The 13270-nt window shown below is 64.0% G+C and overlaps 1 protein-coding gene across 7 annotated transcripts; it reads left to right on the forward strand.

The window, feature by feature from the left end:
* The first annotated feature begins 1974 nt into the window (after positions 1-1974).
* Positions 1975-13253, forward strand: SSTR2 (somatostatin receptor 2). 7 transcript variants are annotated; one of them, XM_040530612.1, is made up of 3 exons: positions 1975-2746; positions 5670-8364; positions 11271-13253. In XM_040530612.1, the coding sequence occupies exon 2, from the start codon at positions 5745-5747 to the stop codon at positions 6858-6860; it is 1116 nt and encodes a 371-aa protein (XP_040386546.1). In that variant the 5' UTR covers positions 1975-2746; positions 5670-5744; the 3' UTR covers positions 6861-8364; positions 11271-13253. The 7 variants fall into 7 exon arrangements, with proteins under 7 accessions (XP_040386546.1, XP_040386545.1, XP_040386542.1 ...); XM_040530611.1 differs by having other exon boundaries at positions 1975-2219; XM_040530608.1 differs by having other exon boundaries at positions 1975-2181.
* Positions 13254-13270: the final 17 nt, after the last annotated feature.

Consider the following 13270-nt stretch of genomic DNA (forward strand, 5'->3'; position numbering starts at 1 on the left):
CCGGCTCCGGGGAGCACCGGGGCCACCAGCGAGGCAGGACCCAAATCCCTTCGGTTCGTTAGGATAAAGCAGCCCAGCGGTGACCCCGGCGGGCTGGGGTGGCTGCGGCAGGCAGGAGGTGGGGGGGGCAGCACCCCCAAGGGCAGCCGCAGGCCGGGGCACGTCGGCAGAGCCCCCCGGCGCGCTCGGTGCCGGGCGAGGCGAGCGGGGGCCCCTCCGTGCCCACCCACCCCCCCTCCCCGGACACCGCGTCCCCTCTGTCCCCGTGGCCTGGCAGTTTCACAACGCAAACCCGTCAGCGTCGGGCCAGCCTGGATCCGCACCAACGCGGCCGCCAAGCCAAGGGGGCGAGGACGTCCGGAGGAGCCATCCCCTCTCCCCGGGGACGGGGCGCGGGGCACCGGGCGCTGCCAGCCGAGCAGGAGCAGACAGGGGCCCCCCGCCTCCATCGGATCAGCCAGAGCTAACGTCACCCCTTAGTCACAGGGCGCCAAGCGACAGCTTTATGCTCCTCTGCTGGCTTTAGGGTGGCTTTGAGAGGCATAAAGAACCCGGAGAGAGGCCGGGGGAGCACGGCCCATGAGCGCAGCGTCCTGGCGCTTAGGGGCTGGGGGCTGAGCTGGTCCCAGCAGCTCGGCTGGAACGAGCTGGCGGAGCAACCCCTGGCGAGCTGCTGCGAGCAGCCCTGTTGCCAACCCTCTCGTCAGGACCCGATTTAACGCACCCAGCCCTCCGAAAAGCCGGTCGCAGCAGGGAGAGACGCCGGCGAGAGGAGAGATCCCAGCCCCTGGCTGCCAAAGGCTCGTTAGCATCAGGGGTTCCTCGTTAGGATTCACGGCAAACGTGCGCGGCGTCTTTCGCCGCAGCCCAGTCCCGGTACCCTCGGCGGCGGTCGATAAACTAATTACGGAGGCAAATAATGGCAGTGGGAGAGGAGGGAGGCGAGGAGCCGGCGGCGGGAGAGGAGGAGGAGGAGGAGACCCGGCCGTGGGGCTCAGCCCCTCTGCTCCCCAGGGCAGGATGCGACCCGCTGGGGCTTGCAGAGGCGGCCGCACGCCAGGGGCTGGGGGTGCTGCCAGAGCCTCTCCCCCCGTCCGTCCCGGCCGCAGCCCCCAGCTGATCGGATCGCATCTTCCAGCAGGAATAAGCCTGCTTCTGCCCTGCCTCGGGGGCGCGGGGAGGTGGCCCAAGCCTGTTTGTTCGGCTAATTAGCAGAAAGTAAAGCCTCCCCCATCGCGGGCGTGGGTGCAAGGAAGCCAGACAGCCTGCGGCCAGGCGTCAGCAGAGCCACCAAAGCAGCTCGGGGCTGGAGACGAGCACAGACAGGGCAGTGCCACGCGCGCACGGAGAGACAGAGCTGCTCGGGGCCGTGCAAAGGGGAGATGCTCCCGGCAGCGCCTCGGCCCTTGGGGCAGGCTCGTGGTCTGCAAAGGGAACGAGCACCGGGGGCTCCTCGGGCAGACGCCGTGCTCCGGGGGCGAGGGCAGCGAGGCTGCACGGCACCACTGCACACCCTACAAACGCTCTCGGTTTCGGGCGTGCGAGCGGGGTCCCTCCCACCGCAGCACGGGACGTGCCAGCTGGGCACCCCCGGGGAGGAGAAGGACGAGGTTCTCACCCCCGGGGACCCGTCCCCCAGGGCAAAAAGGGCTTGGCGGGATGACCCGGCATTTTTGCCATCGATTAACAAGAAAAACAGGAGAGACCCACAGAAGGGCTCCGGGCGGGGGCACGCCAACTGCTGGCACCGCAGCTGCCTCCCATCCCAGCGGCCCGGCACAGCCTCTGCCCCTCTGCCCCGTGCCCCGGAGGGGTCCCGCTGCCCTCCCTGCGGATCGGGGCGAGAGGTCGCTTCGTCCTCTCCCTCCGTTGGCAACCGAGCCCCCGGCGCCTTTCCGCGCTCGTTTCCAGGACAGGGGTCGAGAGCGCTGGGGTTTTTTACGGGAGCCTCGCAGAACAGCTGGGAATGGATGGCGGGAGGCTCGGAGGGGCTTTAAAAGCCGCTTTGCGGTCGCGTAATCCCCGTGGCCCTCTCCCATGGCAGTCGGGGTGGTGTGGGAAGGGGCTGTGCGTTTCTCCCAAACCCACCCCTGCCAGCAAATGGCTTTTCAGCAGAGTGGATGCTTCCCAAACTGAAGGACAAAGAGGAGTTTATCTGCCAGCACCGAACCAGCTGCTGGGGTAAGGCAGCATCTCTCCAAACCGGGGACCACCCAGAGGTACAGATCAGACCCTACACGAGGCTAAAACTCAATGCTAAATCTAGGCAGATTCAAAAAAAAAAATAAAAAAATACCTTCAGCAGACCCGAGCACAGCTTCCTGATTCAGTTAGCTGCTGCCGCACTCCTCGCTAGACAGATACCAGCTCCGAGCAGCTCCTCGGTGCAGACCGGCCCTTCACTTCATTAGTTGGTGGGGTTTTTTTTGTTTTGTTTTGCCTTTTTTTTTTTTTTTTTTCTTAATGATCAGGTCTGGTTTTAGCCGAGTGGGCTGGCTGGCTTAATTCACACAGCTGCCCGGCTCCTGCCCCCAGCACCAGAGCAGAGGGGCTGGGCAGCAGAGAGGAGACACGGGGCAGGGGTGCTGAGGCCGTGGTGCTCGGAGGAACCCCCAGGACAACCACGCTCGGAGGCAGCCCCAGAATTTCCCCCCTCGCTCAGCCCCAGCCTCCCAGCCCTCCCACCTGCCGGGCAGCGGGAGGCTGATGCTCGATGACGCTCAGCACCACGACGGGACGGCACAAGGTGAGGGCAGTGGGGACGACCCTCCTGGAGCGCCCTGCATTCCGAACACCAGACCCGGAGCTGGGAGGGAGGAGGTGGGGAGAAACTGGGGGGGGGGGGGGAAAGCGCTCGGGGCTCTGGGAGAAACGCTGCGAGGCCAGGTCTGAGCGTGCGGGGCGGTGGGGCTGCAGCACGACCCGCCGCCAGCAAGGATCTGCTGAGCGACCCCGGGGACAGACGTGGCAACGTCACCCGTGCGGGGGAGAAATTCAAGGAGGCAGCGCTGGAAAAACACACGCAGTGGAGGCCGTGGTGTACGGAAACCCTGCAGCTCTGCTGGGGAAGGGCACGGACAGGACATCCCTCCCGGGCACGCAAACCGGCGGGGAGAAAACAACTGTGAAAAGGTCACGAGGCATCAAAGCCCTCTCCTGTGCCACGCCAGGGCTCTGCACTCCCTGCTCCCGGGTGCCGGGGAACATCTCTGCTCTGCCTCCACCTCTCCTGGGGAAGGGCACGGCTGGGGGCGCACACGGGCACTCATCGGGGGGCAGCGGGGGGCCGGCAACCCCCAGGGAGCTGCCCTCGGTGACACAACGGGACCCCAAACCCCAGAGGGCAGCACCCCACGGAGACCCCACCACCCATCGCCCCCGCCAGGCCGTCCTCTCCACGTCCTCTCTCCTTACACACTTTTACTGGGACATTAATTTCCACATTATTTATTCTAGTGGAAGCTTTTTTCCAGCCTCCGAAAGATTTATGAGGCTGATAATGATTCTGGCTCTTGCTCCAAGACCCTGTGTCTTCAGATCCACCTTTGGAAGTGGATGGCTAAGTGCAAATGAGAACCTCCCAGCCCTTCGTGCTGCAATCAGCAGCCTTGCTCCTGGCTCTTTGTTTCGAGTCACTCTTAATTTCCTGCTTTCTATTTTCTCTTTGATAAATGATGGAAAGACGGAGGGGGGAAGGAATCGCTATTATTTAATTGCTTTCAAATCTCAAACAAACCAGAGCAGGGGTTATCTTACCCCGAGCTCTCTTGTCGGCCTTCCTCCTCCAGCCATCGTTACTGGGTAACTGCAGCGGGACAGGCTGTGGCAGTCGCCGCCTGTATTGCACGAGTCCCACCTTCCACGCAGAGCCCCCAAAGCTGTGGCTGATCCTCGCCTCCAGCTGCCCACCTCTCCCAGGACCTGCCTTCCCTTCCCTTCGGTCGCAAGTTGCAAAATCCTGGGGCAGAGACCCTCCTGGCACCCCAAGAAACACGGGGACTTCGCGCACCTCTTGGCGCAGCAAGCTCCAGCGAGGTGACAGCGTGGCCGTCACCCTGCCCTGTCCCTTCCTCCCGGTGTCCCCGGAGAGGCCAGCAGGTGCTGAGCCCTCTGCACCACCACCAGAACCAAACGTTGGGAACCTTCGGGCACCCTTCAGCACGCCAGCAGCGATCGGAGGAGCAAAGCCCGGCACGGCACGGCCGGGAGCTCCTCTCGGAGGGGGCTGCAGCACCCAGAAAGCTGCGGTGGCATCGCGGTGCTGGTAGGGCAGGGTGGGTGCAGCAGGGTGGGCACATCAGGGCGGGCAGCACCGGGCATCATTGAGCAGCACCGGGCAGCACCGAGCAGCACGGGCAGGGTGAGCAGCACCGGGCATCATCGAGCATCACCAGGCAGCACCGAGGAGCACCGGGCAGCACCGAGAAGCATGGGCAGGGTGAGCAGCACCGGGCAGCACCGAACAGCACCGGGCAGCACCGAGCATCATCGAGCGTCACCGAGGAGCACCGGGCAGCACCGAGCAGCATGGCCAGGGTGAGCAGCACCGGGCATCATTGAGCATCACCGAACAGCACCGGGCAGCACCGAGCATCATCAAGCATCACCGGGCAGCACCGAGCAGCACGGGCAGGGTGAGAAGCACCGGGTAGCACCGGGCATCATCGAGCGTCACCGGGCAGCACCGAGGAGCACCGAGCAGGGTGAGCAGCACCGGGTAGCACCGGGCATCATCGAGCATCACCGGGCAGCACCGAGCAGCACGGGCAGGGTGAGCAGCACCGGGTAGCACCGGGCATCATCGAGCGTCACCGGGCAGCACCGAGGAGCACCGGGCATCATCGAGCATCACCCGGCAGCACCGGGTAGAACCGAGCAGCACCGGGCAGGGCTGTCCCCGCCCCGGCCCCACGGAGCCGCCCCACGCGGGGCGGGGCGCAGCCGGTGCGCTGGGTCCGGCGGCGGAGCCGCGCCGGGAAAGGCTGCGCGGAGCCGAGCGGTGCGGAGCGGAGCCCATCGGGGTGCGGTGCGGAGCGGCGGGCGCTGCCGGCGCCTCCCCGGTGCCCGCCGGGCCGGGGCAGGGCGGCGGGGAGCAGGTGAGCGGAGCGGGGCCAGCCCCCCCCCCCCCCCCCGGTGCCTCCTGCACGGTACCGGGAAGGCGGCCGCCCCCCGGCTCAGCACCCCAAGGCTCAGCACCCGCCGGGCTCAGCACCAGCGGCAGGGAGCCGGCGGGCGATGCGCGGTGCCGCGGCTGGGAGCGGAGGGAGCGCGGTGCGGGGCTGGGGCATCCCCGCACCCCGAGCGCAGCCTCCCCGGGGGCTGCCGGGGCTCGGCTTCCCCCTCCCCGGGTTGCGGCGGGGCTGGATCCTCCTCGGCTCCTGCCCAAGGGGAAGGTTCCCCCCCCCGCGTTGGGCATCAGCCCCACGCCCCCGGGGCGCAGCAGCCGCATTTTGGGGGTCCCGAGGAGTCCGGAGCCGCTGGGGTCAGGAGGAGCCGTGGTGTGCCCCGGACAGACCCCTCGGTGCCGCACGGCTCCGGGGGGAGGAGAGCTGGGGGAGCCGGGCTGGGGAAAGCTGCTCCGGGGAGCGTCTCTCCCCCAGAGCTCGACAGCGGGATGGGCACATCCTCCCCAGGAATCCCTTCATTTCCACTTATTCCCTCATTTCTAGAATCTTCTCCTTAATCCCCAAAGGGAGGGGAGATGACATCTCGGCTCCTCTGAACCACCTGTGACCGGCAGAGCCATGGATCTGGAATTCGAGCTGCCCAACGCCACCGCCTTCTGGTTCTCCCCGGCTTCCCCGTTCGACAACTTCTCGGTGGAGGCGCCCACCAACGCGTCGCAGAACGCCACCGGCCAGCACTTCGACCTAACCAGCAACGCCATCCTCACCTTCATCTACTTCGTGGTCTGCATCGTCGGGCTGTGCGGCAACACGCTGGTGATATACGTCATCCTCCGCTACGCCAAGATGAAGACCATCACCAACATCTACATCCTGAACCTGGCCATCGCGGACGAGCTCTTCATGCTCGGGCTGCCCTTCCTGGCCATGCAGGTCGCCCTGGTGCACTGGCCCTTTGGCAAAGCCATCTGCAGGGTGGTCATGACGGTGGACGGGATCAACCAGTTCACCAGTATCTTCTGCTTGACGGTTATGAGTGTCGACCGGTACCTGGCTGTTGTCCATCCCATTAAATCCGCCAAGTGGAGGCGGCCCAGGACAGCCAAAATGATCAACGTGGCCGTCTGGGGTGTCTCCCTGCTGGTGATCATGCCCATCATGATTTATGCCGGGGTGCAGCATAACCACGGCAGGAGCAGCTGCACCATCATCTGGCCGGGGGAGTCGGGCGCGTGGTACACGGGCTTCATCATCTACGCCTTCATCCTGGGCTTCCTGGTGCCTCTCACCATCATCTGCCTTTGCTACTTGTTCATCATTATCAAAGTCAAGTCCTCAGGCATCAGAGTGGGCTCCTCCAAGAGGAAAAAGTCCGAGAAGAAAGTCACCAGGATGGTCTCCATTGTGGTTGCTGTCTTCATCTTCTGCTGGCTCCCCTTCTACATCTTCAACGTCTCCTCCGTCTCCGTCCTGATCGTGCCCACGCCCGTCCTCAAGGGCATGTTCGACTTCGTCGTGGTCCTCAGCTATGCCAACAGCTGCGCCAACCCCATCCTTTACGCCTTCTTGTCCGACAACTTCAAGAAGAGCTTTCAGAACGTCCTCTGCCTGGTGAAGGTCAGCGGCATGGACGACGCGGACCGGAGCGACAGCAAGCAGGACAAGTCCAGGCTCAACGAGACCACGGAAACCCAAAGGACCCTGCTCAACGGTGACCTGCAGACGAGCATCTGAGGGGTCGGCGGCGTTGTCCTCTGCTCGCTCTCCTCTCCCCACTTGCTCCCAGCTGCAGCAGGGCAGCGGCGCGCAGGGAGGCAGGGGATGGCAGCGCGCACGCCGGAGGGCCGGGTGTCCTCAGCTGGGCTGGCTCCCGAGCTGCTGGCGGGCTGGCTTGTTGGCGCTGGGAAGGATACGGTTCTGAGGAGCTGCCTCGCCAGGAGCACAAAGACAACTTGTAGAAATACCCCCGTGGCAGCGCGCATTTAAACACCAAAGTGCCACTGTGGGCCGCAGCCATCGCAGGGGCAGCGCCGCTGGCTCCTCTGGCGTTACCCTCGGGGCTGAAGCCAGCTCTGGGTGCTCTGCCCCGGAATGGGTGCTTGCACGTGGACAGACACCGTGGAGCCTGGCCGGGCTGGGCCCTGCACGCACCGGGGGCGACCTGAGGAGGTGCCACCGCCTGTGCCACCGTGTGGATGCGCTGAGACCCGGCAGGAGCTCCCTGGGCGTGTTCCGCTCCTGCAGTCCCCGAGGAGACGAGGACGTTTGGGGTTGCACTTTGCCCAGCTTATAACTCGCTCAACCACGTCCCCCGAAGCCTCCCTACTGCTGTTTGACTGCGTCCTTTGCAGAAGGGGTCCTGCCGCGGAGGAGGCGCAGCAGGACGGAGGCAGCCGCCCCGAAGGACGCAGCCCTCTCCTGCGCCCCCCGCTGCAGGAGAGCCCCTGCCCTCCTCCCTCCCGTGACGTCACCTTCCCGCAGGTTTTCTCCTCGGATGGAGGATTTCCCCCTTTTCCCTCCTGTAGCCCCTCCTGCCGCCCAGATCCGTTCGCATCAGCCTCTGGCTGCGCCACCGGCCCGAAACCGCCGCTGTCCCCGGTGAGCCCCGGTCGGGCTGGCTGGGCAGCCACGGCACGGTCCGGTAGGAAATCCTCGGCAGAACACCGGGGGGTTGGAGTGCCCTGGTGCAGGCCGCTGTTCGTCCTGCTGCTGCTGGCTTCCGTGGCTGGGCGAGACTCGGGCTGGTCCTGCCGCTGCGGTGGCTCCGGGATCGTCCCCACGGCGAGCGAGCAGCACCCGGCGGCTGGGGGCTGGGGACACCGCCCCTGCTCCTCCCAGGCTCATCACGAAGGAGGAGGGGGTGATGGAGAAGACGGGCGACGGCAGGTCGGGGGACGCTTGGGGACTTGGCTCAGACCTTCATCCGAACCAAAGGGACCAGCAGAGCAAGCGACACGGAGCTGAAGGAGCCCCTGTGAAAGCCCTGGAGCAGAGTCCCCAGCCTGTCCCCCCCCCCCCTCCCCGCGGGATGGCCGCGGCTGCTCCTGTCCCCGTGCCCCAGGGCTGACGGCGAGGCTGCGACCGCTGCGAGCCACCCACGTCACTGCCGGGGTGCACGTCCTGCAGGTAACTGCACAGGGGGGCAGCAGCTTCCCCAGGGGCTTCCAGCACAAAGCCGTGAGGAGGAGCAGGGCTGCACGCATCCAGCCCCTCGCCCCTCTCCCGCACCACGGCGTGGGTAAGGGGGGGCCCTGGGGTGCGGGTCGCAGCGTGAGGGGGCGGCGGGTCTGGTCTGGATGCTTGGGGCAGAGCCAACCTCAGCCCACCACGTGTCCCCCCACGGCTGGGGGACCCGGGATCCAAAACGCTCCGGTCAGACACCAAAACAGCAATTAGAGCCCAGCGCCTGCTGAGTTTAGCTGCTCAGGAATGTCCTGGAGCAGTGGCTCTGCCCCTGCCCACGCCTGGGGTCAGCGCACAAACCCTGCAGAGCCCGAGCAGGAGGGAAGGTGCTGGGATACTGAGGTACCTGGGAACGCAGCGGTTTAGGTGGAAGGAACCGTCCAGTCCCACACCCCCTCCCCGCTCATGGGACCCACGTGTCCCCGCACGAGCCCCCACACTAGCAGGCGCTGAGCCTTCACCTCGCGCTACAAACGAGAAGGGCAGGGGGACAGGGGGCAGGGACGAGCATTCCCACCAGGCGCTGCCTGTTTTGGGGTGCCACCTTGCTCGGTGCGCACCCCCAGGCCATGCTCCAGGACCGCCAGCTCCAAGTTTTCCCGTGGCTTTGCCCCAGCAGCGAGCCCCCCCCCGCCCAGAGCATCACCCCCATCCTGCTGGGCCACCCCACCGCCCCTCACCAGCCCCCAAAACCCCACGGGAGCTCCGTGCTGGGCTCGGTGCCTGCTCCCTGCCACGTCCCCACAGCCACCAGCCCCAGCGCAGCAGCAGAGGGACGCCCCACGGGGCACAAAGCAGCGCCTCGTCAGCATTTATTTGCTTTTAAAGCATTTATTTGCTTTTAACCCTTTACCTCCTGCTCCGAGGGACGCGCAGCCGAGCACGCAGAGGCGCTGCGTGGGCTCGGTGCTGAGCAGGCGCCGGCGCTGGGCTGCTGGCAGCCGCTCGCGTCCCTGCGACGGCTCCGTTAGGGCGTGTGGAAACCCACAGCGAGAGCCAGTGACGGCAGCGCAGGCTGCCTATGGATGCCGCAGGAATTAAAACGAGCAGCGTGTCATCGTAAAAATACGGGATCGGGATCGCCGGGCCGGGCGCAGCCGCTGTCAGGATGAGGCTTTAGTGTCAGAGCGGCGGCGACGCGTCCGCTGGGCTCCGGGTGGTTGGTGTCTGGTGGGCGATGAAGGAGTTGGGTGTGTGGCAGGAGCGTGGGGCAGGACAGGAGGCGGGGAGGGAGGGGGGGGTTAAAGCCCCTGGTGCTTGCAGCCCCCAGCACACGCCTGCGGCGCTGCCGGCAGCGCCCCGGTCCTGCCCGCGCGGCCCCTGCCACCAGCGCCACGACCCACAGCAGGGCTCCTGGCCAGCAGGAGCCCCCCCATCTCCTCCGTGTGCTGCAAATACAGACAGCACAGTTTCCTAGCACAGGAGAGTCCTCAGGAGCCTTGGAAAGGACACGTGCCCCCAGGTGAGACGTGGAGAGGATGCTTTGTGCCCACGTCAGCTCTGCCCTGGCGCGCGCACACCCCAGCGGCAGCTCAGAGCTGTGGGAACGGGGCTTGAGCTGCTGCTTGTGTTCGGGTCTGCCCTGCACGAGGGGGCTGGGAGCTGAAATACCCCAGTTCCCTCCTTGGCACCCAGGGGCCCTCACGGGATGGGGATAACGGGGCAGCGGGCGAGGAGCACGGGACACAGGGAGCTGCCGTGGGCTCCCCAAAGGCCACCCCAGGTGGGCTGCGTGGGGCAGAGCACGAGGAACCTCCTGGGCACTGCTGGGGCCCTGAGGCACCTCCCGGCCACTGCTGGGGCCCCAGGGCTCGAGCAGGGGAAAAGGCAGAGCGAAACAAGCAGGGAGAGCAGGAGAGGGAGCCACAGGCGCTGCCCAGCACTCGCGGTAAAAGCAGGTGAATAAAAGCTGCTGCTGGGTCATCACCAGCTAATAAACAGCAGCACCACTGCTGCTGCGAGTAACAAAGTTTTCCTTCTCAGCCACTTGAATTTAGTGGGAACTTGACCTCATATCGGATCTGGTCAGAACAGCTTCGCAGGGCTGCCAGCGGCGTAATGAGAAATCTCTCCTGGTTCATTTCAGAGCAGAGAGGTTGATCCTGCGAGTGCTGGAGCAGCCCTGCTGCCCCTTCACATGCAGACCGTCCCCAGGCAAGCGAGATTAATTACAGCTCCGGACTTTATCCCAAACCGGAGGTGATGGGAAGCAAGGTCCCCTGCATCCTGTAACGCTTCCCCGCATGCCAGCGCCGCCGTGGTCCCCCCAGAACCATGATGGAGAAATCTCCCCCCACCCCACCACTGGTTCACCCACACAGATAAGAAACCCCAGCCCAGCTGCTCCCCCAAGCCCCCAGCATCCCTGCTTCCTCAGTCCCAGGGGACCAGGGTGCAAAGCCCGGTGCTGCGGCTGTGCTCAGCATCGGCCAGGGCCAAGGCGTGCTTGCTGGGACAGATCCTGGCTCCCAGCACCGTGATGGTCGGCTCTCCCCGGTGCTCGCCAGCCAGTGCCTGCTCCGACAGGCAGGGAGAGGCTGCCTTCAGACCTGGAGCCTTCCTTTTGCATCGCTACAGCTCCTGACACCAGCACCAAAGCTGCCTTGGACTTCTTTGCTGGGAACACCGACAGCACTTGCTCCCCAGACTTGTGCCGGAAAGATTCAGGGTTCAACGCAAGAGACGGTCCTTAGCCCCTGGGGCTGCGGGAGGGGGGCACTGGGGGTCCCTGCAGTGCTGATGGCACCTGCACTGGGGCACACGGCCCGAGAGACAGCTTGTGCTTTGCTCCCGAGGTTGTTTCAGCTCTTGCTGTGAACAAGCTGACTTCAAACTGCTCAGGGGGAGCCTGCATCCTCCCCACCGACCGCACGCCCTGCCCCGGGCTGTGCACAGGGAGATCACCGGCAAGGCCAGAGCAAAGGGCACAGCAGACCCCAACCGTGACCCCCCCATCCCTAGGTCTGAAAAGCCAGCTGCTGCTTGTGGCCCCGAGACACCTCTGCCCTTCTCTGCCCGCCTGCGATCCCCAGCTCATACCTCCTGCTGGATTTCACCCTGCTCCCTCCAGGACCGCAAAAAGCAAGAGCACGAGGACACGGCTCCAGCCGGGATCAGGGGAACCTGCCTCGGTCTGACCACAAGGAGACGAGGGACACAAAGCCTGGGCACCCAGCCATCCCAGCCCACGCTGCGCGGTCGGGAGGGAAGGGACGGGTGACTGTACATATGTATATATACCAGACACGCCAGCAAAGGGTTTTGTTATCACTGATGCCGTAGAGACACTCCGCACCCCTGTTCCGCTGTGCGTGCCACAATCAGCATTCAGGAGAGAAACGGACCGAGCCCTTTGGGGTTCCCTGGCTCCCCCGTGGGGCTGGCTGCAGCGTGCACGAGGCAGAAGGGCCCACAGGAGCCGCTGCCATGCTGGGAGGTGACACCAGCAGGAGAAGAGCTTCAGCCCTTGCTAAATGCAGAGCCCTTCCCTGCCAAGCTGGGGCTCCAGCGATGGGGAGCGTCCCCCTGCAGCGCCGTGCTGCCCGCGTCCTGTACATACACCCCCCTGTATCTATATCTGTGCTCTGTGTGGCGTGCGTGCGTCCGGTGTAAGACATTGTGACTGGAACATGATGGAGAGCGTTTCTGCTTTAAGCCTTTTTCTTCCGAGCAATATGCTGTCTCTCAAAGTCTGGACGTGGAGCTGAGCCTTCGCGCTGCCAGTCTCACGGGGAAGGAAACGCTGAGGGGGGTGGGAGGGAAGTAAAGGTTTTCCTACGGTTTCTGAATTTCTGCGCATGTGTCAGAGCTGGGCAGGAGCAGTGTAGGTATAGGGGGGCTTGGAATCCTCCCTGGAGGACCAAAGGCACCAGACCTGGAGTCTCACCAAGGGACCATGCACATGCAATCCCCTCCAGCTGTCCCCCACACCCGTTATGCTCTAACACCCCCAGCAGGAGAGCTGGGTTTGCCCCAAAAGCTCAGGATCACTCCAGGTCAGCACAGACTCAGAGCACCTGAGGTACAGACATGTCTGTGCCAGCACCAAACACTAAACCCGATGGGTCACAGGTGAAGAATGACGACAAATAACTGCAAGGGCAGGGGGTGGCAGCAACTCGCTGTGAACAGCTGAAAGGCAGAAACTGGTCTTCAAGGTGGCAGCAGCCCTGTGCTGCTTCTGGAGAGATCAGAGAGCAAATCGCCACCACCAGAGATTTAATCTGCTGGAGAAAACAGCACTGGGAGGGGGTGCGAATGCATTAGCATGTGTGCTTGGAGACAGGGTGTATTACCAGGGAAACACAGAGATCTTTACTGCAGATGTATAGAAATTGGCTCCACGATAAACTGTGAAAGTCCAACTCGCTGCAGCCAGCAGCACTGACTGGCTGCACAGGCCAGCTTTGCTATCAACATTTTCCATGAAAATAACCCCCATCAAAACAAGCATGATTCACGCACACACCCCCATTTGCAGCACAAACACGGTTTCACAGGATTTGGGTAAAAACTAAGCAAAACTATCTGCACCAACAGCCTCTCTGCCAAGGCCATGCACTCGCATTCCAGGACACGAGCAGCACCCGTGCACTGGGTGCTCTTCTGACAAGCCTGGTGTGGGCAATCAGCACCGTGCTGCTGCCCTGCCCCTCAAGATCTGTTCCTTGCAGATAGCTGGGACAGGATTTTCCTCCATGAACAAGGATTTCTAAGAAAGCTCTTGCTGAGCCTTCTGCATTAGAGCTGACTGAGTCAGTGTTAGGCGCCAAATGTTGGCTGCAGGGGGGTTTTCTGGTCAGATTTACGTATAACTATAGATACGCACGCAGAAGGACGTGCACAGAGATGTATCTAGGTTACCGTCAGAAAACATTAAATCTTTACAAGAGTGCTGGTACGAGAAAGCCAACAACTGCCCTGGGAAGATTTCGCAACCCGCCCCCCCCCCCCCCCCCACA

The sequence above is a fragment of the Cygnus olor genome, chromosome 18 (assembly GCF_009769625.2).
Source record: "Cygnus olor isolate bCygOlo1 chromosome 18, bCygOlo1.pri.v2, whole genome shotgun sequence".
Lineage (NCBI taxonomy): Eukaryota > Metazoa > Chordata > Aves > Anseriformes > Anatidae > Cygnus > Cygnus olor.

Coding starts and splice junctions, on each gene's coding strand:
- SSTR2 (XM_040530612.1), top strand. CDS start 5,745: ATGGATCTGGAATTCGAGCTGCCCAACGCCACCGCCTTCTGGTTCTCC.